Genomic DNA, 27729 nt, shown 5'->3' with positions numbered 1-27729 from the left:
TGCCCGTGCTTTGGAGAGGATTATTGCACCATTCCACGGGCCAGACTGGCATTGAGCCAGGGAATTGTGATGCCTTCTCAGATAGGATCAGCATGAAGCACGTGCAGGCTCAGATCTGCACATAAACTCCTGGAAACTTGGGAGGCACTTTGGGGTCGCCCAGGGAGAAGCCGCTGCAGGGAGTTCCTACAAAGCCTGTCGTGCCCTGCCTGCAGAGCTGAGCCAGGCACTGGTGCAGAGCTAATGGATTCACCCTGGAGTGTGTCCAGGTTATCAGAGGAACATGAATTTTCTGTGGCCAAAAATGCACAGAGCGACTTGTGGCACAACGTTGATGGGGATTTTAATTTATTTTTTTAAATTGTTACTCCTAAGTTGACATTTCCAGCCTGTGAAAATACAGACGGTCTGCAAGCCCATAAATCTGTTCCACGAAGCTGAAAAATGGCTCTTGCATAAATCCTCAATCTTCAGTAAGTTTAAAAATGCATCTGACCTAACACCTTTCTCAATAGGGTTGCCAGAAAATGTGATTTATTTCAAGTTTTAGATTTTATTAATGATATATTTATTCTGATTAATAATAGTATATATTTCAGTTAAATCTGGGGTTTTATATTTTTAGAGTTCTTTCTTTTAAATAATCTAGCCCAAGTAATTTTAGCATGTCTAAATCTCTGCAGGAGGGCACTGCAGGAGGTATTTCACAGCCTGTTGCACATGTAGCATATAGTCACACTTTTAGTAGCAGCATTTCAATCCAAATTCAAATCCATCTATTTTATATGTTCATATATTTAATGGTACAGAGGGCTAACCAGCTTAGCTTGCCAGCTGTAGTGTGCAAGTTAAATATGGGGACTGGAAACCGCAAACAGATGACAGTTTAGATTTTATTTTCCTTTCTGACTTTTTAACCACATCTTTTGAAGATTGTCTTAACTCTGTGTTCCTAGAGCATGTTTACCAGGATATGTTTATGGCAAGGTTTAGGCCAGACACTGTGAGGTTTAAGATTCACAAAGATCTTGAAAATGGTCAGTGATGATCTCCAGTGGTTCCTTCCAATCCCAGTCATTCCATGATTCTGTGGAATCACAAAGTTAGACATGCAGAAGACAGTTTCTGAAAGCCTTGAGGATCAGGAATCCACATGTCCATGTGGACAACTGACAGGAAAAGATCTGGAAAAGCCCTTTAGTGGGCTGTCAGTACTGCTCCCTTTATCACTTCTCCTATAACCCATATAACCCGGCCTGGAATTTTTCAGATGACTGAATTCTTACGTTTTGTCTCAGTAATACTCTGTGATGAGGCACTTGTGCTTCTGTTCTCCCTGTGCTATGAAATCCTTTCAGTCCTCACCTGCAATGGAAATGCTTTCTTAGGCAGTGTCTGCAGCATGAGGGACAGATATCAGGGTTAGCTTTAACTTGGCAGTACCAGCAACAGGCTGCTGTTGATAGCACTGTGCTCAATGCAGGATTTGTTTCCCTGTGATTCACATTACAGAGGTGATAAGAAAAATGCTCCAGCTAAAGAACCTACTCATGCTGAGTAGGGCGTGTGTTGCTATATCATTTTATGGGTGTCCTACACACTGGATGACAAACCCCTTGCCATTATTCCACAGGGATCTGTATTTGTGTACATATGAAACCCAGCACCCATCAGGTTTTGCCCCTCTCTCCTAACACGCACATATTTACCTGTTGACACACTTATTTCAGGCAGGGTTATTGAATTGCTAATAAATCAGCAAAAAAGTCTTAGCTTTAAATTATTACTCAGTTATGCCTCCATAACAGAACACTCTGAGCAGCAACAGAGTTATGCTGATATTGTCATGATTTGTACCCATCATAGAGATTTTCTAGTGCTGACAACGCACTAACTGCAGGCACTCATTGCAAAGGAAATGCAAAAGAAGGCACAGATTAGGGCAGAGCAATGCCAGCATTGACACTTTGCTGAGCTACAGACCATTGCTGACTGCTGGGAGAGATGTGGGACAGCCTGGTGCTCACAGCTGGCTCCAATCCAGATGTTTCCAAATGCAATGGCGAGTTCCCCTCACACAGAAAGGGGTGAAGACACCCTGTCATGTGGATCTCAGGAGAAATTGTAGAGTTCTTCAAGGGTCATAAGGAATTAAAAGTGTATTTGGGTGTCCAAACAGGAAAGTACATGAGGAAGAAGCACTGAAAGGAGGTATGAAAATAACTGCTTCCTGGTGGTGTAGTTTAAGCTGCTGTGATAAGGTAAATGTGAGGCCTACTGGCAACTTCTTTATTTCATGACCAGAGTGTTTTGGTAACGTGTTGAGTTCAGTTATTTCCAACAATGCCTCCCTTCTGTGTTTAAGACATGTTTTGTCACACTGAACACAAGAACCACAGATGATATGTTGCTGACCTGTACAACATTGTGTTTAGGGGCTGCAGAAGTTTTTAGGCAGTAGCTGTATATCTGGGTATAAAATGGAATGTAAAACCTGTATATTCTCTTGCACTTCCAAATTAATACATTTTATTAATCCAAGTTGTTTTTCAACATCTGAAGAAAAAGTGAATCATGGAATAATAGAATGGTTTGGGTTGGAAGAACCATTAAAGGCCATCTCATTCCAATCCCCTGCCATGGGCAGGGATGCCACCCACTAGACCAGGATGCTCAGGGATCTGCCCAACCCGGCCTTGGAAAGTGAAAAACTCCAACTGCTCCAACATTCTTCCAACGGCTTTAATACCACAAACATTTTAAAACTAAAAAACAGTCTTGGAAGTTGCATAAAAACATCTTTACAAAATCAAACGTCGATATAGTTACAGAACGTTAGCTGTAATATACATTAGAGAATTGCTATTATTGTTTTCATTCCACATGGGATGGCAATCAGAGACCCAGCTGTGCAAGGCTGGGAATATACATAGAAATATACAAATATGAAAGGCAAGTTGCTCTCCCCAAAGCAGCTTGGGAGCAGGAATACCTTTGTTATCACGTAGCCAAACAGCAGAAGAATTGCTGTGTGTCATCATTAATGAGCGTGGAGTGTGTTTCAGCTGCAGAATTGCTGTGCTGCAATCAGGTTCCCTCTCTGCTCCTCCCAGTGCCATATGCTGCCGTAATTAGTGCAGGCAAAAGGTAACGAGAGCACAGTGGAGGAGAGGGAGCTCGATGGGAAGCAGGTTGATCTCTAAAGCTCTACGTTATGTCATCCCTACATAAAGCACAATGCAGTTTTAAGCCGGATTTTTAGTGTTGCACTTATATTTTGGGAAGTTTTCTCGCCTTTGAGAGCCACCATTACTTACCCAGTGTGTATATTTATGCTGTAACTGCTGCACTGATCTCTCCCAGATACTTGTGAAGCTTTTTCCAGAGGTAGTCATTCTTGGTTTTTCAGCTGCACTTGATATAATGAGATAAAACTCATATTGGCTTGATTTAAAGATTATAGAATGTCTGTATTTAGGGATTTTTTTCATTCAGAGACAAAAGGGCGTTCTCATGCTGAGCTCACAAGCACAGACATACAAAGTTACCTTCTCCACTATCATTTTACCTGAATCACTCATGAAGAGCTCATAGAAAAAATTATATTATATGTTCCAGTGCCAGAAGAAACAAGGATTCATAATGTGAATAATGTGAAGGTTTGTCATTCAAAATACAAATGTGGAGCTAAGGTGAAATATTGGCTCTGGTCAACTGGTAGTTTAAACTTATGTCAACAGGACCTGGACCCCTGAAAGGAGCAAGTGTGAATTGGGTATCTAGTATATGGAAAAGCTTTTTTGTATTTCTGATGCTGACTCTTGCCAGATCGAAATGCTATGAAAATGGTTACTATCAAAGTCTTATCATAGAACCACAGAATGGTTTGGGGTGGAAGGGACCTTAAAGATCACCTCGTTCCAACTCCCTGCCATGGTATGTTGACACTTTCAGCTTTGCCTAAGACCACAAAGTAAACACACACATATAAATGTGTGTATCACAGAGAACAGGAAATTTTTACTCATCTTGGTTCAACTCTGTTTTAAACATAGTTTTAAAAGAATTAAGGAGATAGGCAATTAAGATATGAAAATTTAGATAGAAAATGCCAGTAAATATCTTGCTGCATCTTTAGAAAGCCATTCAGATATTCTTTTCTATTGTGTCTATCTCGGTACTTTTGATGTCCCTCATTGCTATGTGTTCTAGGCCTTTTGCAATGATTTACAGATTTTATCCTTTTAGCAGCTTTTCAGGGCAGAAATACATCCTCACTGTTTTAAAGATGAGTTGAGGATGTAGTATAAATTAAAGACTTCCCTAATTCCATTGTGACAGAGCTGGGACTCAAAAGTCCAACATCTGAGTCCCAGCTCAGCCAGACCAGCCGTGCTCACTAGTCCACCACAGTGTCACCTTGCTGCCTGCAGTCTGCCCTGGTGACAAAGCCTAACTAGGGAGTCAGACAGATATTTCATGGGGCCAGTGCCACTGCAGGACTTCTCTGCTGTGGGTTCTGATGGAACAGTCCCTGCAGGCCATGGCTCGAGCGCTCTCCAGATGCACCAGAATGAACTCCCCACACTGCCAAGCCTGACAGACTCGCTGCCCTTACCTCTGGTCAGTGCTGCCCACCAGACTGGCTCAGATGTGTCATTCAACATAGATTTGGCACTGCTTCGTTTTGCCTTCCTTCTCATTCTGTCAAAGCATAAGAGCCAAGACCCCTTGACACAACATGGGAAAAGTCTGGCAATTCCCAGGCTCTGGAAGCCCTTGCCAAGAGCAGCATCTGACTGTGCCTGGCTGCTGGCCTGGGACACCCTGGGCTATTGCACTGTTGGCTGAGAAATCCTTTCTGTGGCTGCTGCAGGGCTGTGGCTCTGGTTGGGTTTCTGTGTCCATATCTGTTGCGTGTAATGATCTTTTTGCTAATCAAGCTGTAGCCCCCAGCACCCTACACGTCTGTGAGCAGCCCCAGGAGCTGTCCTCTGAATTATCTTCCTCTGTTACAGGAGGGGGGAGAGGCCATTTATAAATTTTAAATTATTTCCATGTATTTGCTGCTTCATTTTAGTCCTGCACCAAACAGACCAAGTGCATAGTTTGCTTTATGTTCTCTTGTTTTGCATCTACAACCTCTCTGCATCTCTTTGCAGTTTTTTGTTTAAGGTGTTTATTTAAACATTGCAGGAGATGAGTTCCAATCTGTGGGAATTGTTTGTGCTGTTTTCTTTACAATGTCTGGCTTAAACATATTGCAAGGACAATAACCTAGTGCAAGGAGGTCACAGTCAAAATATGTCACACCCTCTTGCCCCTACCCTGTCATCATACAAGCCCTTGGGAACTGTAAGCTGTTGGCATGGTTTAAAATTTAAAAAAAAAAAAAAAAGCAAACCACGATGAGATAAAGTCCACAAGCAGCACTAAATTTCACAATTGCAATGTAGAATAAGACAGAAATAAACAGTAATTGACACAGCAGAGAACATAGTTTGCACACATCCCTGCAGATGTATCAGAGTGCTTAGGATTGAGACAACTGAGCAGGTACACACAGGCAGGTAAGTTCATGTTTAACCACCAAAAAAAATGGTCTGATTTTCAAAAGTGCTGTGGAATCAGCAGATCCCACTAAAGTCAAAAGTGGGAAGTGAATCTTTGTATTCTATACTTCTATTTTTACAGTGTTTTTCTGTAATGGGTCTCTTCTTTTGCTGGCAGAGCCCTCAAAAAATGGAACAAAGAACAATCATCTTAACTGTACTGCAATATGCTCCTACAATAAGTAAAAAATGTGGTGGGAAAGACAAAGTACTACTTTTACGATATCCTGTGCCAAATCACAGGTTATACTATTCAGTTTTTTATTTGCACAGCCAATAGTGCTTTGTAGAGCAATCAGGGAAGATAATACAATCCATTTTACATTCTCATTACTTTGGAAGTGTTGAATCTTCTGAAATGGTTTCAGGGTTAATTGAGAATTTGCTGGTTTACAATAGACTAGGAATTGTTTAGGCTGCCCTTGTTTCATATTTTTGTGCATACCTTTTGTTGCAACGTTATAAAAACAACTATAAAAGAAGAAACAAAGAAGCGAAATGAAATAATGATCTGCATTGTTGCTATTCCAGGCACTCATTTTTACTGGAGATAAAGCTGGGGTATTGATTAATGTTTAAATGGCTATTAAGTGGAAGGACATGTTGGGTTGATGGAATATCTCACTATGCACTAGTGTTTTCCTTTGCTTCTTTTCCACATATTCCCTAAGGAATCATTTCCACTCCTGGGGAAAGCAGTGGTGAAACTCTGAGTGACTTTTGTGGGAGCATAAGTCAACAGTTTTTCCTATTTGTCTCTTTTTCTTATAAATTCCAAAAGGCCCTGGCTTCCAATTTTGTCCTTTAACTTATTTTAACATAAAAACAGCTCATAAAAATGTGGAATTTTTTCATGGCTGTGTATATTGGAGCTTTGATCCTGGCTCTGGCTGCCCCTGTTTACCACGGCAAAGTCAGTCAGGCTCAGCAGCCCTGAGGAAGTTGCATTTTTGAAGCCTGAAGCAAAGCCTTGGTAAAGAACAGCAGAGCTGTGGGCAGGGCTGTCTGTCAGCACTTCCTTACCTGTGATAATGGACATCCCAACACTCTGCTCCAGGGATCTGGCAACTTATTTTTCCTCTGTCCAGAGGGCACAACACCAAAGCAAACCTCTGAAACACACATTCAGTGAGACCATGTCTGTCTTTGTTGACTTGCAATTTATTCTTTGCTCTTCTGGCAGCTGCCATTTTATTTCATTTTACTTACTTTATTTTTTTTTTTTACCCCCTAACAATCTGTTATTTTTGTTTATTCCCTCATGGTTGCACTGATACATCTTTTTCTTGGCAGGATTTTCGCACAGGACACCTTTCAGGTGAATGCCACTATGAGGCACTGCCTGGGCACAGACTCACTAAATAATAACAGGTTCCATGTCAATTACTGGTAATTTAAAATGTCTGTAGAAGGTTGTATGGCTGTTTATGACCTATAACAATTCACTACAAAAAAGATAAACAGGTTATTATCCTAAGTATTGATTATATGATTGGAGTTTTGGTTTAAAATATTAACACATTTAATTGGAGAGGGAATTGGTACCAGTTTATTCAGCTCTGTGTTGTTATATTACTTAATATATTTAACTGAGTATAGAATTAAGCCCTAATCATGAACATTCTTGCACTTATTGCTTCAGTCAAGCAGGGAAGTTCTTAGTGTGTAAACTCCACAATGTCCCTAAACATTTCCAGTTTCAGGGTCTGAATATTTGTGCTGACTAATGGAAAAAAGCACAACAGGGAATTTCTTACTGGGGGATCTTGGAAACAGCATTTCCAAATCCTGATTTAGGCCACATTCATGTGATTGAATTTAATCATCAGAAAGAAACTACAGATCCCAGACTGCAGAACAAATGTGTGCAAACAGGGTCTGGGTGTGACCACCTCCTGTTAGACCTGATGAATTCATTGTCCAATTCTCTTTTTGATACCACACCCTACAATTTAGTACATATCTAACCAGCTGTAAGAAAAAAAATGAAAAACACTCAAAAAAGTAAATTAAAAATACTATTTCTAGTCGAACCAGAATTTTGAGTGTGGAAAAAGGATGACTGTGATGGGATTCATGAAGTCTGTACATACCAGTGTTGATGCAGAGGCCCATTGCGAGTGTTCAGGTACTCTGGCTGTATAGCACAGGTCCAGTATAATGTTTTAAATATTGAATTCTCTACTACTCTTTGGGACAAATGTATTTCCAAAGAAATTGTCTACAACTTCTCCTCCTGTCTGCTAAGTTTAGCAATAAAGAACTACCCCTAAGGGAAAGCACAAGGTTTAGATTCTATTTCTGAATTATTAAGAGATCCACCCACGAAAGCCAGTGAGTGCAAAGACATGTTCCCTTGTAGCAATGTGATTGTTTTATGTTCAGATCTATAATTTGTTAACAACTGCTGTACTTTGATTTAGGTATTCAGTTTACAAGGACCCAGCAGGCTGGCTGGAAATCAACCCCACCAATGGCACCATTGGCACCACAGCTGTCCTGGATCGGGAGTCTCCCTACGTGCAGGACAATGTGTACACTGCCCTCTTCCTGGCAATAGACAGTGGTGAGTAACTAGCATGGATAAGATTATGAATATATTGTTATCAATAATAATTTTCCCCCCTGCTTGAAACTTTCTGATCTGGAAGGTGCACGTGTGAACTTAAGCGTTTGCTTCAACAGCTTTAATTTAAGTTTACACCTCACAGGTTTATTACTACACTGAGATCTTAATTCTAGGTATAAATAGTTTGGGAACATTCTTGGAAAGTAATAAGTCATCTTTATCAGAGTTAATTTCTTCACAATATTTGAACAGTCAGTGAGCCTGAGGCACCCAAATACCAATAACAGCTCATCCCTGATATGCTGGATTCTATTCTATTCAATACAATGATAGTGACAATAAAAACATGAGTAAAAACCCTTGTTAAAATGCAACAATTTTTGCATATTGTGTGTATTAAAGTTCCTTCTGTCAAATAGAATCAAAATTAAGCTGTCTAGGAAAAATTCAGCAAGTGTCTTTGGAGTAGAGAGAAAGAGAAAATCTTGAACATTCCAAACCTCCAGACCTAAAGGCACAAAATAAATAAAAGATTTGCCTGTAATATAACAGCTAATATGCTAAGGCTTTTTCACAGCTGCAGCTGGTTTAGCCTTGGTGATGAATTGTCAAATGTTCTTTTTAGGAGAGCAATTCTACATTTTTGTAACCACATGACTCAGGGAACACTTGCAGGGCCTGACAGGAGAAAGAAAATATTGCCCTAAGTATAACAGAAAAAAAAAATCTGCTGAGATGATGATTTACTTATATATTAATATACATATTTTCCTTAGGAAATTTCCATGGAAAAATGTAGCACTAAACATATTTCTGTCATTTGTTTGCTATTGGATAGGGATTTTTTTTTTAAAATGCATCTTAAAATCTGGTATACTGGGAAATGTCATCTCACAATGAAAGTAAAAATTTGGGATAATATTACTGAGGGGTTACCAAAAGGACAAAGTCATGTTTTAAAGGTGGAGTGAGATATCATCAAAGAGAGTAGACGGAGCAAGAGGCTGAATGTTTTTGTCTGTGGAAACCAGCCTGAATGAGGTGAATTTGGGGGAAGACCTTTCTGTTGTGCTTAGGGCAGTAACACGTGTTGCTCGTCTATTCTGAGCCCAGAACCTCACTGATAGGCGACCCCTCTAAATTCCCAGAATTTTTTCCATTCTGGAAAAATGAGAGAAAGGGAAAGAAGTGTCAGTGAGCTGAACAGCAGAGCAAGAGAGAAAAGGAATCCTCTTCACATGAGGTATTGAGTCACCGCTCCATTCCAATGGCTGTAACTGTGTTTACTGTGATTGCACAGCCCCGTCAGTGCAGTTCATCCACTCCAACATTATTGACTTCTTTGAATGAAGTAATTAGAAACTATGTGTGTGCATTTAGTCCTGTCATGCCAAGATGTTAATAATGATCATTCCCAAGCATTGTACTCCTTCACTGTGTGTAGCCCAGCCACACATGGAAGTGGGAATAAACAGCACAATTTAAATAGCTGATATTCACCTTGTGGTTTGTATCACCTCTGGATTAATCACCAAACATTAAGCTCAGAGGCAGGTCCCCTGCCTTGTCCCCTGCTGGTACAGCTGGGACTGACAATATCCCTAGAGAGTGTTCCCCAACTTATTTCCAGGCAAAGCTATGAAACCCATTTCATTTCCTTACCTATCAGAGCTAATGTCCATCTTGAAAAGAAATATTACCTTAGATGAGAAGCCAAATTGTGTAGAACGATATGAAATGAATAGAGAACTCTTTCAGGACTTTAAAAGAAGGTTATATTAACTTAAAAAGGAAAAAAAATCAGGTAGCTGTATGTGCTCTCTTTAAAGCATTGTCCACAGACTGCAAATCCCTTTCTTCAGGTTAATAAGTGGAGCCCATCTAATGCCAGTGAATATGGTGAGGACTTTGAACTGAGAGGGCAGCCAAAGGCAGGTTTAAGAATTGCCAAATGAAAGAGAGTAATAAAGTGAAAATTTAGAGGCATTTCCAAGAGATCAGGTCATTTGCTTGGACTAAAAGACTTGGGGTGAAAAGGGAGGAGAGGACAAAAACACCTAGTTAAGGAGACATGCTTTCTTCAAAAGTATTCAATGGAGGTTATTCTTTCCTTTGGCCTCTCATCTTATCTCTAAGTCAAATCTGAAGCCTGAGATGCCACAGGCTTTCCTTGTCTTCCCTGGGGAATACAGAGAGCTCAGGTGATGCCCATGGCACAGTCCAGCGGTGGGAATTCATGCCATCCTATTCCATGATCACCTCTTTTTAAAATGACCTTCCATTCATGTGCTATCTTGGAGTGGAGACAGCTGAAAACAAACCTCCCAATGACACTTTATTCATCCCCTTTTGCTGATGTCAATAGAGAATCTGTCATCAGTCCCAGCAGCACTGGCTCCTCGTTATTGCACTTCAGTGCAGGGAACAAATGTCAGGACATCTTTTTTATTTGTAAAATGTTGGAGATTTCTGTCAGAAGTAAAACCAGGAGCTTCATGCTTGGTAGTTCCTTATATAAATCCATCACGTCTGTCTCTCCTTTTGGTAAATCACAAAACTATTCTTTACCAGTAGCACAGTAACCATAGCACAGTCATAGAAAATGGAGTCATTCCACTGCAGGAAATAATTTTGTTCTTTATGAGATTCTTTTTGACCTTTATGATATTATTTCTCAGCATTATCAAATTAACTGCAAGTAAAGGTAGTTAAGTATGAATTATATTATTTCTGATCTAAATAGTTCCTGCACCTTCCCAAACACACTTGAAACAATGTGTAAGACCAAATTTGATGGAAACAGTGTTAATTTTATAGATAATAAATTTTGACCATTTATGGGGGTGAATTACACTTTTAAAAAGGACTTCTGCAATGAGTATCCTAATTTTCTCTGTACATTTGATTTCAGTAAAAGGTCAAGGTAGTGTCTTTAGAATTTAAAAACTTTTTATTAAAGACCTGTGTGGACACAGAGTCTCTGGTCTATTAAAGAAGAAATTAAACACTGGTAGGAAATATCATGAAGCAGAGTTAACACATTAAAGTGTCATGAACTGTGTTTAATCTGAGAATGAGCTGATAATGGGACAAAGTCAGGTTTATGCAAACTTGGGAAACAGCAGAGGTTTCATTCAATTAGCAAAAGTGATCATTTTATTCCCTGAATTTAGCACTAATCACTGACCCCAATGCAGTGTCACAAGCACAAAAGGCAATTATTGGGAGTATATCTGTAAAACATATCTATGTGAAATACAGACAAGAAAGCATTTGAATTGGAGAAATCTGCATGAGCAAACCTTCCAGATTTGCTGCATGACCATGTGGTGGTGTCATCCTGCACATCCTGTTATACACCGGAGCACTTTGGGTGACTATCATAAAGCAGAATTTCTGTAGGTTTTCCTCATAAGGTCAGTCATGATAAAAAGCCCACAGGAAAGGTCTTTATCCCTCTGTATTCTGAGAGTTTGAGTCACAAGTTAGTTAGAAGAAGGAAGGAAGGAATAAAACACATCTGGAGGTGAAGCTAAAAAATACCTGGGAAATATATGAAATCTTAAAAAGCTAAAATCGGTTTCTCCCTTTTCTTTAAGAGGCATGAATAATAAAATATCCCCAGATTCAGCCTATTTATGCAATAATCACTCCTTTTGTGAAAGGGCAGGATGCCCCAGTTAATATCCCCATTGTGTAGCTTTTTCTGTCTCTTTAGAAGGAAATCTTTGGTTACCTTTCTTTGCCTGGTACACGGAAAAAACACCTGTGCTGTTCAAGTCTGTCATCTGGTGACAAGGGATGGCACACTAATCTTGCTGATTGGGTTAAATGCAGTTATCAGCTTCACTTTTCTCATGCCACCCTGGTGGGCTACCACCCCTCCAAAGCCAGGGAGAAATATTCTCCCACAGAGACAGATCCTTTCATCCAGAGTGAGCGTGGCACCTTCTTTCCTGCTGTTCTCATCATCAGGGAGCTACTGAGACAAAAATTGGGAATATAAGCACTTCTGCTATATGAAACACAGAGAATAAATGGCATTAAAAATGTGCCAGCTCTTCCAGATGCTAAAGATGGTCAGAGATGGAGTTAAGGGTTTGAATTTTTAGGTGATGTAGCTTCAAACCCACGAAATCCCAGTAAGCCCTGTTTCTCACAGCAGTGCTGCGTGGGGGAAAACAACTGTTCTCTTCTCTGGAAGTGAGTTTTTCCCTACATGATGTCACCACCCCAGTCAGGGCAGGATGTCCCACAGGAGGGCTGAGCTGGAGGAAACAACCCTGTCTGTGTGTGTGTTTGAGCAAGGGAAAGGTTAAAAGAGCAGGAGGACTATAAAGAGATATGATTCCATAGGTGTGGTTTCAGTGTTTGCCTTGAGAGCTTCACTTGCCAGTTAAAAATAAAAAGCAGCTCGGATGTTGCTTGTCTGACTGGCAGTTGCACGTGTGTGAATTGGCAAGATGAGGAGCATTATTTCAGTTTTCCTGAGCAAAATAAAGAAGTACTGAATCAGGGTCTAATGTTCACATTTTCCCTTGTTTCCAAAGACCAGCTGAACTACACCCAAGCAATTCCAAATCTCATTTATTGTGCAAGTCTTGATGCTACTACTCATTAAAAAGAGAAAAAATTACCATTCTGTTCTCTGCCTGATGAACAGTAACACACAACATCTAGAAAAACACGGAATAACAAAGAGATGTGTAGCAATTTGCAATTAGAACTTTTCCTTACATGTATCTAACCTGTCTTCTTGCTTCATGATGTACATAATTAAATTACCATAGATTGATTCCACCTAAAACATGCTATTTTTGAAGAAATCAGGCAATTAGTTACCATGGCAACCCAATTAAGCCAGTTTTATCCCCCTTATCTTAATTGCTGTATTAATTGAGAAGAGAAAATAAATTGAAGACTCATCCTTTTCTTGCCGTTTAAATTTCAGTAAAATATGAATTGCACACAAAATATTGTTTTAATTTGTCATCACGGACTCATGATTAGAAAAAGAAATTAGAATGTTGAAAACAGTATTTAAGACGGATGGCATATGTCAGTAGCAATTTGATATGCTGAAAGAGCTGTGCTCTTTGGAAATGTAATTACTCAAAAATAGGATCTGCATATATTATCTGAGGGAATGAATGAAGGATTGTAACTTTTAAAGGCTATTTATTTTATGCATTCTGTAAAAAATATCTCTATACGAATACATAGGGAAAATGCACAGGAAATTTCAACTCCTGGGAAACTGGGGATGAAAATGTCAGCATATGGCATTGATGAGAACAGTTTTCTGAGCAGCAAACCCAGATCTTGGTGTCTTCCCACTCTACTGGTTCCATTTGCTTTGGCTGAACCATTAATAGAGTTCAGCTTGAACACGAAAAGTAATGGAATCTGCCTGTCTGAGTGGGATTGCTGCCTGCAGAGAGGGGACCTGCTGCCAAATCACCGAGTATGCACATATTTTCTGAGTAGAAAAACAGCATATGGAGGGGAAAAAAAAACAGCATGAGGGACGAGGCAGAAATTTGTGTTTAGATTTTCAGAGCAGGATCATTAGAAAGCATGAAGCCCTTTTTCTCACAGTCCAGGTTTGAAGTATGTAAGTCACAAAGAAGCAGCTGAGGGAGCTGGGAGGGCTCAGCCTGGAGAAAAGGAGGCTCAGGGGGGACCTTATTTGCCTTTACAACTCCCTGATGGGACATTTTAGCCAGGTGGGAGTTTGGCTTTTCTCCCAGGCAAGTAGTGACAGGACAAGAAGACGTGGCCTCAAGCTGTGCCAGAGGAGGTTCAGGTTGGACATCAGGAGGAATTTCTTCATGGAAAGGGTTGTCAGACATTGGAAGGGGCTGCCCAGGGAGGTGGTGGAGTCCCCATCCCTGGAGGTGTCCAAGGAACCAAGAGCACTCAGTGCTCTGGGCTGGGTGACAAGGTGGGGATTGGTCACAGGTTGGACTCAGTGGTCCCAGAGCTCTTTTCCACCCTCAGTGATGCTGAAATTCTATTTCAAAGAGAGAACAGAACATATTTCCTGGCCTAACCATGTCCAGCACAGCCTGGCTGCACAGCTCCCTCCAAGCCACTTGGGGACTTCTACCACGCTCTTTTCTTTCTTAAACCTCCTCCTTCAGGGAACTGTAAAGCTGAAAATAGAGAAACTGGTGACAAATCCACATCCAAGGAGATATCCTAGGCAGTCCTACATTTTACTGTAGGTTACATGGGAGTAAAATGAAGGAAATTCCAAGCTGACCTCCAATGTGACTGTCACTCAGCTGCAGTTTACAGAATTCTTGAGAGATAAGGCTTCATGCATGATGGTTCAGGGTAAAGGTAACTGTACCAGAAATTAGCCAACCCAAATTCTCAAAGGCTAGTTTTTCCTGCTTAAATATGAAGAAAAATGGTTTTTACTACAATTTCTCACTCATTTTGTATCTGTGTAACTTTGTTACCCAGCAAAAAAACTGTAGGAGAGGTGAAAAAAGCGTTGGAATTGAGCTTTCTGGGTCACATAAGGGATAGTGCAAGTGGATAAACAACTGCTGCTAGATGGTAAACCATAAATATTCTGGTATATAAATTCATAAATTCATAAAAATTTAGAATAAATGAATTTCCACTCTTCCAGCTTGAGAGGGAATCCATATGGCAATGGATACTCTATTGATGGCCCTGAGAATTAAATGGCCTTGTAATTTTTGCATCATAGCATAGAAGGGCATAGATAATATATATTAATTTGATGGTGCTGGAAGCTTAATTTAATAAGAAGAAGTGAGTACAAAAGTCTTTTTACTATTCATAATGAGCATGTGAAAGAGGGTGGTTCATCCTCCATTCTTCCTAAAAACTGTTGTGGCTCCCAGCAGTGTTGTGGCTTAAATCCATGTAGCAGCTGGATTCTCTAGAATGGTTGACTTTTCCCCTTTGGAAATTTGGTAACTCTTACCAGAATCCAACATTTCTGATGTTCTCAAACATAAATCAAACCAGAAAGTATAATAGTTCAAATTAAATACCTTTTTTCATATTTTTTCCTAGTTACATTTTGTTACGTAAAGGCATTTACATGAATATTCCTGTGCTTTGATGCCTGTGATGTAAACCATTAGATCTGTAAATAAACAAGGTTTGCTGTGTTTAGCTTTCAATGCTGTTAGGTGAACTTCCTAAATAGAAGTGAAAACACACAGGCCCAGTGCCTCCCAGCTTTAACACTTTTTGACCTGTGTGTCTGACATTTTTCTTGGTAGGTGATTATCAAAGCTTTGTTCCTTAGCTGTGCCACTAAATAATTTATGTTGTTTACATGTAAACTGACTTTCATCTGATTCATTTAAAGTCCATTTTCACACAGCATGTGGAAATGTACTTTTTTTGTGGTTGATAATCCTTATTGTCCCTTGGGCAAGTTGTTCCATTTTAGATCAAGTCAAGTTTGGTAGCAAAAGTTGAAAAAAAGTCAAACTAGAAGGGAAAATGCTTCTTGGGATTTCTTGTTGTTTTTTCACAAATTAAATGAAATTTTGTTTACCAGGATGAATGTTCTTATTATAACCCAATTTGTTTAGTTTATAATATCCATTAAATATTAAAATAAAAATATTTTAAAGACCCAATTTTGAAAGAAAAAATATCAAAAAACACACCTGGCTTATTCCAAAGAGGGTTTATAATTTAAGACTTTACAGTAATAATTCAAATAGGATTCTGCACAGCTTTTCATTAAAATTCAACCATAAAGAAGTATGCAAAGTATCTGATTCTATAATATTTCTTTTGAAACTATTTATTTTTTCACTAAATGTAGTTACAAGTGACCTTCAGTGAGACTGAAATCCAAGTTAGGGTTCCCAGTCTTGCCTTAGATTGTTAAAATCAGGATTCAATGCCAGGCTTTCACTTTGTTTCAGGATGAAATTATTCATCCTTCAGCCTCTGTTTCAGCAGCTTTTACACACATCAGTAATACTGTTCCACTCCTGTGTTTGCCATAGGATATTCCCAGATATGCCACCTGTGGGAACCTCAGCAGGAGTTTGGGATTTTCTGTATCCCAAATGGCTCTAAAGACACCTAAAGGTTTAAAGTGTTTGGCCTCAGGAGGGAAGGACAATTCTGTGCAGTGACAAAAGTGGGAGCAAAGCTCTTTGGAAAAGCTGCTCCCAAGGGTTGTTGGACAGAGCCCTTTGTGCCTTGGTTTGCACATTAATTCTGCTTTCAGCTGTAAGGTTTTAAAATACAAATTAAAGGAAGTTTTACTTCGGAATTAAAATATGCTGTGGATATCTCATTTCAAAACCAAAGCTGTCTGGAGATCATGGGATTTTTGAATTATTTCTACAGCATAATACTGTCAAATTTGTGAAAGTCCTACATTCCCAATGGATATGTTGTGACCATTTTTCCTTTATTCACTTTTTGTTATAGTTTTGTGACATGCGCTTTAACAAGCTTCAGTTTATGACCTTGACTTTTGCTTATTTTTCTTTTGGAGGTCTTCATAAATCACCGAAAGATTTTGTTCAAATCATCATGAATAAACCAACCAAAGAATAAGTCATTCAAATGAACAAAAGCAATTTCCTTTCTCTCTGTTTGTGTGTAACACTTGCCTTGGCCCTTACAAAGAGTGAGACATTTCCATGGCAGGGAAAACGCAGCCGTATCTGTGTGTGACAAAATAACAGGACATCCATAATGCTGTTGGCTTCTTAATTTCAAAAGGCAGATTTTAATATTACTGACTTCACAGAAAGATAAGAAGGGCAGTGCATAAGACATTATCAGTCCAGTGTGGAAATAATGCATTCAAAATTAAAGACAGCAGTTTAATTAAGTGCATGAAAGGCTGGCTTTTATGATCATATTTCAAATACTCGACTGTCTTTTCATCCATTCTGCCGTGTGACTTTACTTAATAATATATCAAGAACAAAAATATGTTGGAGTCTTTCTGCAAATTCAATTAGTCCAATAAAAAGTGAAAAATAGTTTCTTTTTCATTAAAAAGAACTCAACCCTAACCCTTCTGATGACAAAGTGCGAGATGAGAAGGGAGGGCAAAGCTGGAGAACTATGAACATTCAGCCTTTGTGATGCATTTATGTGTGCATGAAACAGATGAAGTGTCACCATTAGTAACATTTGTTATTGAAAGGACTAATTGCATTCTGCTCAGTTAGCAGTTTATCAGATCCAGACCACAGGGTATTTACTTCTCCCTTAGGATGCACTCCCAGCACAGCAATGACTCCAGAGTTTATTGGGCTGCTCTGGGCAGGGTAATTATGCTAAAGTGAAACCTCTTCCAGGGCTCAACTGGAAACTGTGACACACTGCTCTGGTGCTTTACAGGTTAAGTGCAACCTCTTGAATCCATTCTACCTGTGAAGAGTTTGTAGCCAAGGGAAGTGCAGAGATCACAGTTCCTGGGTACCAAACTGGAAAAACGAGGATAACAAACAGTCCGCGAATGCAGCGTTTCAAATGAGACATTGTGAAGTGCAGTGAAGGATGTAATGTGAATTTAGAAAACTTTGAGATGATTAACATGGGGTGGCAAAGGGATCTGAAAGTAGCTGTTGAGCTTTAGGCTGAAAGCAGCGGGTTACTGGCCCAGCCACGGCACATCTGTAGTGACTGAAAGTCGTTCGCTCCCGTCGGCTCCTCTGTGACCCTGGGAGATGAGGGGCTGCTCTCAGCCCGGCTCCCAGGGGCACACTCTGCCCCCCAAACACTCCTGGTGCCATGGCTGGTTTGTCAGTCACAGCCTTGGCACTGAGCCTTGTAGTGGTACCACGGTGAGCAAACAGCACTCTCACCTCTGGAGCTGGCAGATAATTGGAGAAAGCTGGAAACTGCTGCTAACACAGGGTGGCCCTGGGTAAATAAACCATCCCTGGCTTGCTTGTTGACAGGTTTCACTTCTGCTGACATAACTAAATGTGGCCCTAAGGGTTGTTGGGGAATGATCTGCTCCTGTTCTGCTTCTGGGCACCCACCACACAACCTGATTCCTCTCTGCTGTCATTTTTCCTCTTACTTGTCTTATTCTTGGTTCCTCTAATACTGTGCTGTCTAGGGGATGTTTCCCACTATGTTTCTCTCAGTATGTGCTGATGAACAGATTCTGTTCCAGATATCTATTCATGTCCTATTCTCATTTTAACTTCAAAATATTCCTCTCCCAGAGGTTTCCATAGAATAATTTTCCATACTGTAGAGAATCAGACAGGCTGCATTCTGAAAATACAGCAGTGAATTTACAAGAGTGACTCATCAGGTTTTTTTAAGCAATCATTTTCATATAAAAGAGGTAAGAACTATAAAAATTATTTCCCTTTGCAAGCACGCAGGTGCAAATAAGAGCAAGAGTTATGAAAGAAGTATGATTTAATAAATAAATGTTTGGTTTTTTTAAATAGGTAATCCTCCAGCTACGGGGACAGGAACTTTACACATCACCTTGGAGGATGTCAATGACAACGTCCCGTCCCTTTATCCAACACTGGCAAAAGTTTGTGACGATGCAAAAGATCTCAGGGTAGTGGTACTTGGAGCATCAGACAAAGACCTTCATCCCAACACAGACCCTTTTAAATTTGAACTGAGCAAGCAATCTGGCCCAGAAAAATTGTGGAGAATCAACAAGCTTAACAGTAAGTCTATTACTTTTATTATTGTGCATTTAGTCCTCCCACCTCTACATCTCACTGTACTCATCCTGAGGCACTTTGTGAATTCTGGAGCAGTTTTGTGGGAAAGTCTTACAGGATGGACCCATTGCTGCTGCTTTACACTGTGCTGGGTTTGCTGGGACCAGCTGCCCATGGAACATCATAATTCTGAGACCTGAAAGTTTTTCCTCTTCTTAATATGTTGACTGAAGTTGCCTCTTTTAGCTTTGCAGTAAAGAGAGGCTACTAATGACTTGCAGTTTTGTAAAGATATTTCAGGGCATGGAATTTGCTTGCATGAGGTGCACAAGGCCTTGCTACAGGACAGCGTGGAAGTTTTGCATTGACTTTAACTTTATAACTGAAAAACTTCCTAATTTTAAGTATTTGACCTCTCCACAAATAAAATACCCCAGTGCACTGGGACTTACATGATTCACAAGAGGGTCACAGCACACACTATGCAGTTGCAGAAGATTTGTATGGCAAGTTGTGGGCACAAAGTACAACATTTCTTTTTAAGGTAGATCATTCCTATTTTTTTTCTAGAATGTATTATTTGTCTCTGCTACTCTCCAGCATTTTAGTTCATTTCATGTCTTACAAAAAACTGGATGTGATGTCTGTCCCCGCCTGCAGGACAAAGTGCAGGAACACTTTTATTTTATTTTTTTTCTGCAGTTCTCCGAACATCAAACCACCACTCTGTTCCACCCCTAAAAGAGTTAGCACACCCACCTGGGTGAGTTTGCACCCTCACCTGGGTACCAGGAGCTGTTATAACCCTCTGTTGCTCAGGTGGATCAGATCTGTGGATTTGAAGGGGTTTTACTTCCCTTCACTGACTGTTCAGGAAAAGTGAGGGAGTGTTTCAACAGCTTTGCCTGTATTTCCTTACAAGAAGGGTTTTTTTACCTTAGGCAAGTAAATATATTCTTCCTTCTTCTTGCTCTGAGGGTGACATGCCTTAGCATTTCATTTGTGTATTAGTTTTCACAGGCAACTTTTGCCAATAATTTGCAGACCAAATAATGTATTAAACAAAAGGGGCTCTCTGAAGTTTTTCCTTTTGGTGGGGTTTGGATTAAAATTGCAATTAGCTACACTGCCTCTTCTTACCTCCAATTCAATTCTTTTACCTTTCTTTTAGAGTGTTGTCATTTTCTGCTTAATTTCCATGACTGACTTTGGCATGTCTGATATTGTTTGCAGATTCCTCTTCCCTTCCAAAAAACCAGCATTTGGTTAATTCTCACCTCATCCTTTGCAGATACTCACGCCCAGGTCATCCTGCTTCAAAACCTGAAAAAGGCCAATTACAACATCCCAATCTCAGTGACAGATTCTGGAAAACCCCCTCTGACTAACAACACAGAACTGAAATTACAAGTGTGTACCTGCAAGAAATCCAAAATGGACTGCAGTGCCACCGATGCCCTTCACATCAGCCTGACCCTCATCCTCCTGTCACTCCTCAGTTTACTTTGTAAGTCTTTTGCTGAACTGTAAGTAATGAAGTGTTGTTAATCTGCTCATTTGTGCTCTCCATAAGAAAACCTACTGAGGGAGAAGTTAAATTCCTTCACTGATATCACAGTGCAGTAAGTTTGGGTTCTTTTTCCCTGAAGGAATAGCTGTAAGAAAGGTGTGGGGGAGGGTTTTTTCCATAGTCAAAAAATAGCAACGAGTGCCTGATTGTCAAATTAAGAAATAGAAGCAATAATTTTAAGAAGAATCAAAGAGAATTAGAACCAGCATATGATAAACTGAGAAGTACCAGCTGTAGCAGCAGATTTGTGAGACACTTGCTTTCATCTCTCCCCACTTGAATTCAATTCAAACCCAGAAACAGGAGATTAAAGGTGTTCATGTAACAAAAGCTGTTCTGGGTCACCAGGAAAATGAGGACTGTCTGCTCCAATTTATTCCTCTGCATAAAGTGTGCAAGGGACTGGAACATGAGGAACTTATTGGTGATTCTGGGCTTCGAACCACCCAGAACTGAAAATCAAATTGCCAATCTGGGCTGGGGGGCAGAGAGAACTGACAGGCAAAAGAAGCTTCTGCTGCTTCTAAGAAAGAGTCACAAAAGAGATTTACAGAATTCCTAATTTGAATAGGAAGAAGTAAAAAATAATCCCAGAATGACTCAAGAGTAGGAATTCAAAGCTGTGGAATCCCACCATCTAACCTGGGGGTGTCCCTGGCTTGTCATGTGACAGCTGCCAGCAAATTTTTGATTTTTGCCTTACCTATTAAAAAAGTATAGCTGTTTCCTATAACTGTAATAACAAATCTGTTATTCAAGGACATTATGCTCATCTCATGTGACTGAAGCTCATTATATGATGACTTGATACCTGAGCCATGGGGAAAGGCCTTACATTCTCCATGAGATAGAATTTACCACAAGGCAGAGAAGATTTACACATCTGAGCTTGGTGTATTCTTGATTACACATCTGGTCCATTTTTTTCTTATTGTGTACTGCTTTTATCCCAAAAGGTTGGCACAAAGGTCGTTGGGAGGGAGCTGGTGCTGTCTAATGTTTGTACTGCTCTTTGAAGATGAAAAGGACTGTATAAATGCTAAGTGCAAATTCATGTTCTTACTTTCAATCAGTGACATCTGAAGTATCTGCACTGCCTTTGGTTCAGCTGCTCTGGGTTCAGTCTGCTGGAACCAAAGGGAAACTTCAGCTGTTAGAAGTAATATGTTAAAAATATTTGACAGGACGTGACACTATTGCACCAGTGAGGGAAATGTGCAGCCCATTGATTCGAATATATTCCTGTCACCACTTCATAAATGTTGCTGGTGCTACACTGGGCGTGACTTTCACTACTGGAATTACTTTCTTATCCGATGTGATTTGCACTGGAACTTTATTTACATGAATGCATCTGAATATCAGAATATAATGAGGTAGAGAAAAGCTTTTTGCTTTAGAAAGTTGCTATTTCCATGGGGTTTTTATAGGTGATCATTTTCCTTCTATTGAATTATAAAACCAGTTCTAGGTACTGGAAAGCACTTCTTGAGTTGCTCTTTTTGACTATAGATTTCTCTGGCTCAACTATAGGCAGAATGCAGCCCCTGGCATCTGAAAGGGTATTCCATGGCTGGTATTCCATCTCTGGAACTGCTTCCTATGCAAAGGCAGTAAGCATTACAACTTTCACAACCATTTTCCTCAGGTGTAAATGACTACCTGGAATAAAAGAACGAGGCTGGGAGCCACTTAAAATAATGTGGTTCTGTGTTTGAACTTCTCTAAAATGTGCTGGTGTCATTGCATTCCCAATTCATTTCCACACACTTTGTTGTTGGTTTTGTTTTTTTATAACTGTGATTAGTTCCATTGCAATGTTTTTGTATAGTCCAAATATTTATCAGAGTAATCAAAGATTACGATGCCATAAAAACAAAGAGAACTTTAGTGCTTATTGAACAGATGAAACGTCCCATTTCTAGTGGCAAGTTATGGGTTTAATTTTAGCAAAAGCCCTTACGTGGCTCACTTTGCTCCCAATGTTGATGTTTTATGAGGCTCTTGTTCCTGGGAGGTAAATCCTTCAGTCAAATGAACTTTTTTATTCATGCCAAAGTATTTCTTTTTGTATCTGACATCTGGTGTGAGGATAGATAGCCCTGTGAAAGAGCTGTTCATGGGAGAAGTGCCCTGCATGAATATCTTCCCTCTAGAAAACATCTCGGTATTATCATTTAAATGGTGCAATTATTATCTATACTTAGAATATGTGCCTCCTTCCTAAATCATGAAAGAAGTTCAGATGTGGCAGATTTCTGGAGTGTCTGAGCACAGAAGTGAAGAGCCTGATTAAAACTGTAATACATGCACAAACCAGCAGTTCCTCCTATTCTGTGGATACCCTACTGTGTTCAGTATATTGAGGGATAATGGGATACAGCCTGCAGGGTTGCCCAGGAGCCCTTGGAAAGGTAGAGATACTTGGAACAAGAAAAATTTAGGAGTCCTTGTCAGCCAGAAATAGAAAATATAAGATGCCAAAGTATCTGGACAGATTGCTGGTTTTCCATATCAAAACAGTAAAGTGCTTGGTGGGATTGAAAGATGGTGAATATAGATTGGATTGAAAAAAGGAGCATTTTTGTATAGTTTGTACTTAACCTGACTAACTACTGCTGGGAATCAGTGGAAATATGTATAGTGGACAGGTGGAGGACTTTTCAAAGTTACAGTAATTAAGGCTAACAAATATTGGGAAGAATATTCAGTGTCACCTGCCATTAATGCAGACACTGTGTTTAAGATGAGACCTGATGTAGCAGCATCTTGTGCTCTGTCAGCTTTTCCTCACCATTATTAGTGATAAGACAGGACCAAAATGTTCAGATATAATTTAGAATTTATTAATTCAGATTGAAGAAAAACAACAGATAAAAAAATAGGTCTGGGTTCCTCGTCAGGGAGAAGGACTGTGGAAATGGGTTACTTTAAGACGAGAAAGAGTGGGGAAAAGAGGAAGTGTGTCATGCAGCATCTCTGGTGCTGGGTCTGAGGTTGTTCATGCTGTCCTTTAGTGCTGTATTGGCTCAGTGATCTCATGGTTTCAACTGACACAGCTCAAATAGCTCTGATCAGAATTAATGTATCCAAAGTCATGTGCTCAACGCCACCAGAATTATGAACAGGTTCCCTCTGAAAGGCTCCTGATCATTTTTAGTAGGAGAACAACTAAGACATTCCAGAAGGATGAGGGATGGAGATAAGGGGAAAATAAAACAAGCTAAATAGTAAAAGATTAAGATAAAACCAGAGTTGTATATATTGTCATAACAAAGTCAGCAACAAAAACTGCCGCTGGCCTTGGGAGAGACTGAGAAAGAACCACTCTAAGTTGGCGGAATAAGCTTTAGATAAATTACAAATCATTTATATTGTTATTATTTAAAAGAGTATTTGAATTCTGGACCTTTGATTTTATAATAACTATTTCACTTAATTGCATAATCATTGAATGATAATTGCATTTCATATTTCCTTTTCTATTCTAACAACATAAAAGACCAAGTTAGATTCCAGCGTGTGGAATGAAGGGACTAAAAGAATGACCAAAGTAACATTTTACTTAAAATTCCTTGTTAGAAAAAGACTGGACTTCAAACAATTCATGCTGAAAAAAACCCACAATTTTGTATCTTAGTTGACTGTGAACCATTGGTAAGACACTTCTTTCTGTTCATAGTGGAATATAGAGCTGTGAGTTGGCTTGAACTTACTCAAGTAAAGTATTCCACTATTCTGAACAGAAAGTAATGTGTGAGACTGGGGGGGAAAAACTTCCATGAAGAAATTAAATAAGCTGGAGGTCTCTCCATTGGAATTAATTTGTTAAACTGAGGGTGAAAGGCCTCAGGTGTGTTGAAAAACAGAGACTCACACAGATGTCGGTGCTGTGATTGCAAAGGAGCCTTAGAGATACCTTTGAATTTAATTTCCTATTAATTTCCACAAACTTTTCCTATTTAATGCCTGCTGTCCCTCACCATAACGTTTTTCTAATTTGAGGAATGCAGCTACAGGGTCAATAGAGAAAAAACACCTTTTTCTTTCTCCTTGAAAAATTATATATTTGTTATTAAACCATTATCAAAAAAAAATTTGAATTATATTAACCTGTGGGTTTGAATTTACATGAGCCTGGACAGCCAGAGTTAATGCTGCAGTGTTATCCTTCCCCTAGTTCATTTTTCAAAGCAACAGCAGCATTTGTATCTCTTGTATATCCCATGTTATTTGTGCAGGAACATCAAATGGCTGAGACTGAAACAATGAATTCCTGAATGGCACCAGACTAAGACAAATCATAGCAGGTTTCAAATGGAAAAGACCTTTAAGGTCATTGCTCTTTCCATTACAGGTGCAGATTTCTTATCTGCAGATTCACAGTTTTCAGCCTTTATTGGGAGTTTCTTGCCTTACTTTTAGACAATCAGGTAGTATATTGTTGTCAGGGCTCAACTACTATTTAGTTTTTACAGTAGAATTTTGGCTTTTGCCAAGAAAAAGTTCATTCCTATTCCATGCAGTTCCTTCAGAGGAACCATTCCCATAGAAGAATTTGCTAACAACACTTCTTCTTGTTTGTATCTTTGTTTTCTTGTTTTGGTTGTAACTTTCTACTTTTCAGAACAGTGGTATTTACTTTAAAAAAAAAAATCGGTTTAATTAGCAAGACTAGGGAAGCTTGCAAGATAAATTTTCCCATTTTTGAGAAGTAAAAGATACCTGTATTGGCTAGAATTTCAAAAACTACCGAGATGGGAAGAGTTTTGCTGTTCAAGGTAGTTTGTTGGGGTGGGGTTTTTTTTGCACTACTGTAATTTGAGTTACATTCTGTGTTAGAGCAGATACCGTGTAGGTACTTAAAGTAACAGTAAATTATACTACCCAAGTATTTGTGGGTTACTGATATTTAGTGGGTTCCAGTGATATAAATCTCATCTCCCCAAACCAATATAACAGCAGCAATATCCACTATTACTCTTAATGCTTATTATCTCTGTTACAGAGGCTTTGATCCATATTAACATTATTATTGTTACTGCTAAATATCAGTGATATAGAGGCTTTTTCAAATGCCTGTATGAGAAAAGCACCGTTGTTATTGGTCTCCTTAACGAGTTTGGTTGATTAAACTCTGGTAAGGAAAAGATGGTTTGGGGGTTAAGGGATTTTGTTTGATTTGAGCCAGCCTTGATTTGAATCTCGCTTTCAACTCAGAGCTGTGTCCATTCTCCTGATTTCTCTGCAGGTTTAGTCAGTCCTGCAATGCATTTGCACTTGGCTTTGGGAGCCCACCTAAAGTTAATGGGGCTTGAAATGGCACAGAAGGTCCATATGGATGCCCATAATTGGAGACAGGACGTTTATACACCCATACAGACATGACAAATAGAAATACCCCCCAATTGTACACCAGCATATTTAAAACGTGCTTAATGACACTGCATTTTATTGAGTCAATTAGGTGGGAAATGGCATTTTGCACACATTTGAAACCATCCAAACACGTTCCAGAAGTACAGACATGAAAAAAAATACAACAGTTTAGAAGATGTGTGTTTGGAGTGCAAAAGAGAACAATGTTTCCAGCAAATACAGCTCCTTCCTAAGAGCTGCAATATTGTTCCTGGTGGTCATTCTGTAGGCATGAAATGGACATTTAAAGAGATTGGTTTGATAGACCATTTAGTGTTGTGAATTCAAATGAACATTTTTGTGTTTTCATTTTCTCAACAGTACTCCACAGTTACTGGTGAGATATAATATTTCGTATTTCTTTTCTGAACAACCTCTTAAAGGCACATAAATATTGAATTGTTCTGGAGCAGCCTATGACTGAAAAACTAGAACTGAATAAATGACCGAGTTAAGTATTTTTTCTGTCATCAGTGGTCCCTGTACACCATGGGGTGTTTGTTTCTTTTCACTGTTCCTGTCCTTGGATATTTCCCCACTCTATAACATCCAAACAACTCAATTGCTTGCTATTAGTTTTAGATGTGATACTAAAGATAAATGGAGGAGATTTTTTTTGTGCCTCAAGGTTTGCTGATGTTGGGTTTGCTGCTTCTATACTTACAAAGTCCTTTAAAGGGCCATTCATGTTTGGAGCATTTCAGGCTGCATCTTAAAGCCTTACTTCATCCATCTGTTTAATTTGGATATGTCATTAGTTAGTGCTTATGTGAGTGCCATGCTTATGAATAGTTCTTCACAAATTTTGAAGCAGGCAGGTTGATCTCAACACAGCCAAACCTGGCAGTTTTCTCATTTGATTTTCCCTTTTCTCTGGCTTCTGAGCATGATACTTTCCTCACACTTTTTTTTTTCTATTTTATTCTTACTTAAAATGAATTTCTTCAGATGATTATTTTAGCATTTCAAGCTGGGATTAGCCTATACCTACAGAACTGAATGTGTCTGGACTACTTATGTTCATGTTCTACTTATTTAAAACTGATGGTGAACTTAAGCTGTGCTGCTGTGGAAGATGAGCTCTGCCTGCCTGAGCAGTTACCCACTCCTTTAAAAGGTTGGCTCACGGGTACATTTTGATGCATTTCATTTTTCAGCATAAATATGAAAAATCAGGAGACTTGTTCAATGCTGCTATTTCACACCTGTACTTATTCATTTCATTTGCTGAATATTTTCAAGCATTCAGCTAAATCTATCAGATTAGAGCAGAAGAAAATACAGGTCCAGGCTGCAGGCAGCCACCTCTGCAATTGTTTAGTTTTGATGGAACTGGAAAATGAAGGAAGCATTTATTCCCTATTGGTTACATGAACATGACATTGGTGTGGCAAAGTATCTAACTAAAATTCATATCAATTTTAAAAAAATAATCATCTAGTACATCTTAGTGACTCTACCCTAGAAAATGCCCCCACCCCCAGTAAGATACTTCATATCCCTGGTGAACAGGAATTTCATTAGAAGATGCTTTATTTGATAAATGTAGCAGTGCACTGGGCTGGGTAGAGCAAGCTTCTGAATTTCTAAGCAGAATTAGAATTTTACTTCATCTGAACAGTTTTTCTCTTGGATGGTGCTTCTTTTCTGCATTCCCTGGGACCAGCTCGTTCCATAGTGTGTATGTGGGTACTCAACAAGGAGGAGGGGAAGCAGAAACCAGGATCAGCAGTGAGCAGGGCCATTGCCAGGAGCCAGAAGAGCACTTTGTGTTACATCAGCCCTGCTTCAGATCTGCCACTACAGTCTTATAATAAATAAGTTAGGAGTGGGAGAGCCACTCTTGGAAATACCATCTGCTGGTGTCAAACAGGTACCCGGTGAAAA

At 39.4% G+C, this 27729-nt stretch overlaps 1 protein-coding gene across 2 annotated transcripts in view; it reads left to right on the top strand.

Moving 5' to 3' along the window:
- Positions 1-27729, top strand: part of CDH13 (cadherin 13) — a 451056-nt gene that overhangs the window by 411054 nt on the left and 12273 nt on the right. The window contains exons 11-13 of one of the 2 annotated variants that reach the window (XM_027685001.1): positions 8036-8178; positions 18624-18857; positions 20146-20361. In XM_027685001.1, the coding sequence (XP_027540802.1) occupies positions 8036-8178; positions 18624-18857; positions 20146-20361 (593 nt within the window). Of the gene's footprint in view, positions 1-8035; positions 8179-18623; positions 18858-20145; positions 20385-27729 lie in introns of those variants that run through there. The other variant, XM_027685000.1, reaches the window with a different exon arrangement.

Source organism: Neopelma chrysocephalum, unplaced genomic scaffold, assembly GCF_003984885.1.
Source record: "Neopelma chrysocephalum unplaced genomic scaffold, ASM398488v2 Primary Assembly neopelma1_68, whole genome shotgun sequence".
Lineage (NCBI taxonomy): Eukaryota > Metazoa > Chordata > Aves > Passeriformes > Pipridae > Neopelma > Neopelma chrysocephalum.
This window is presented reverse-complemented; position numbering and strand designations above follow the sequence as displayed.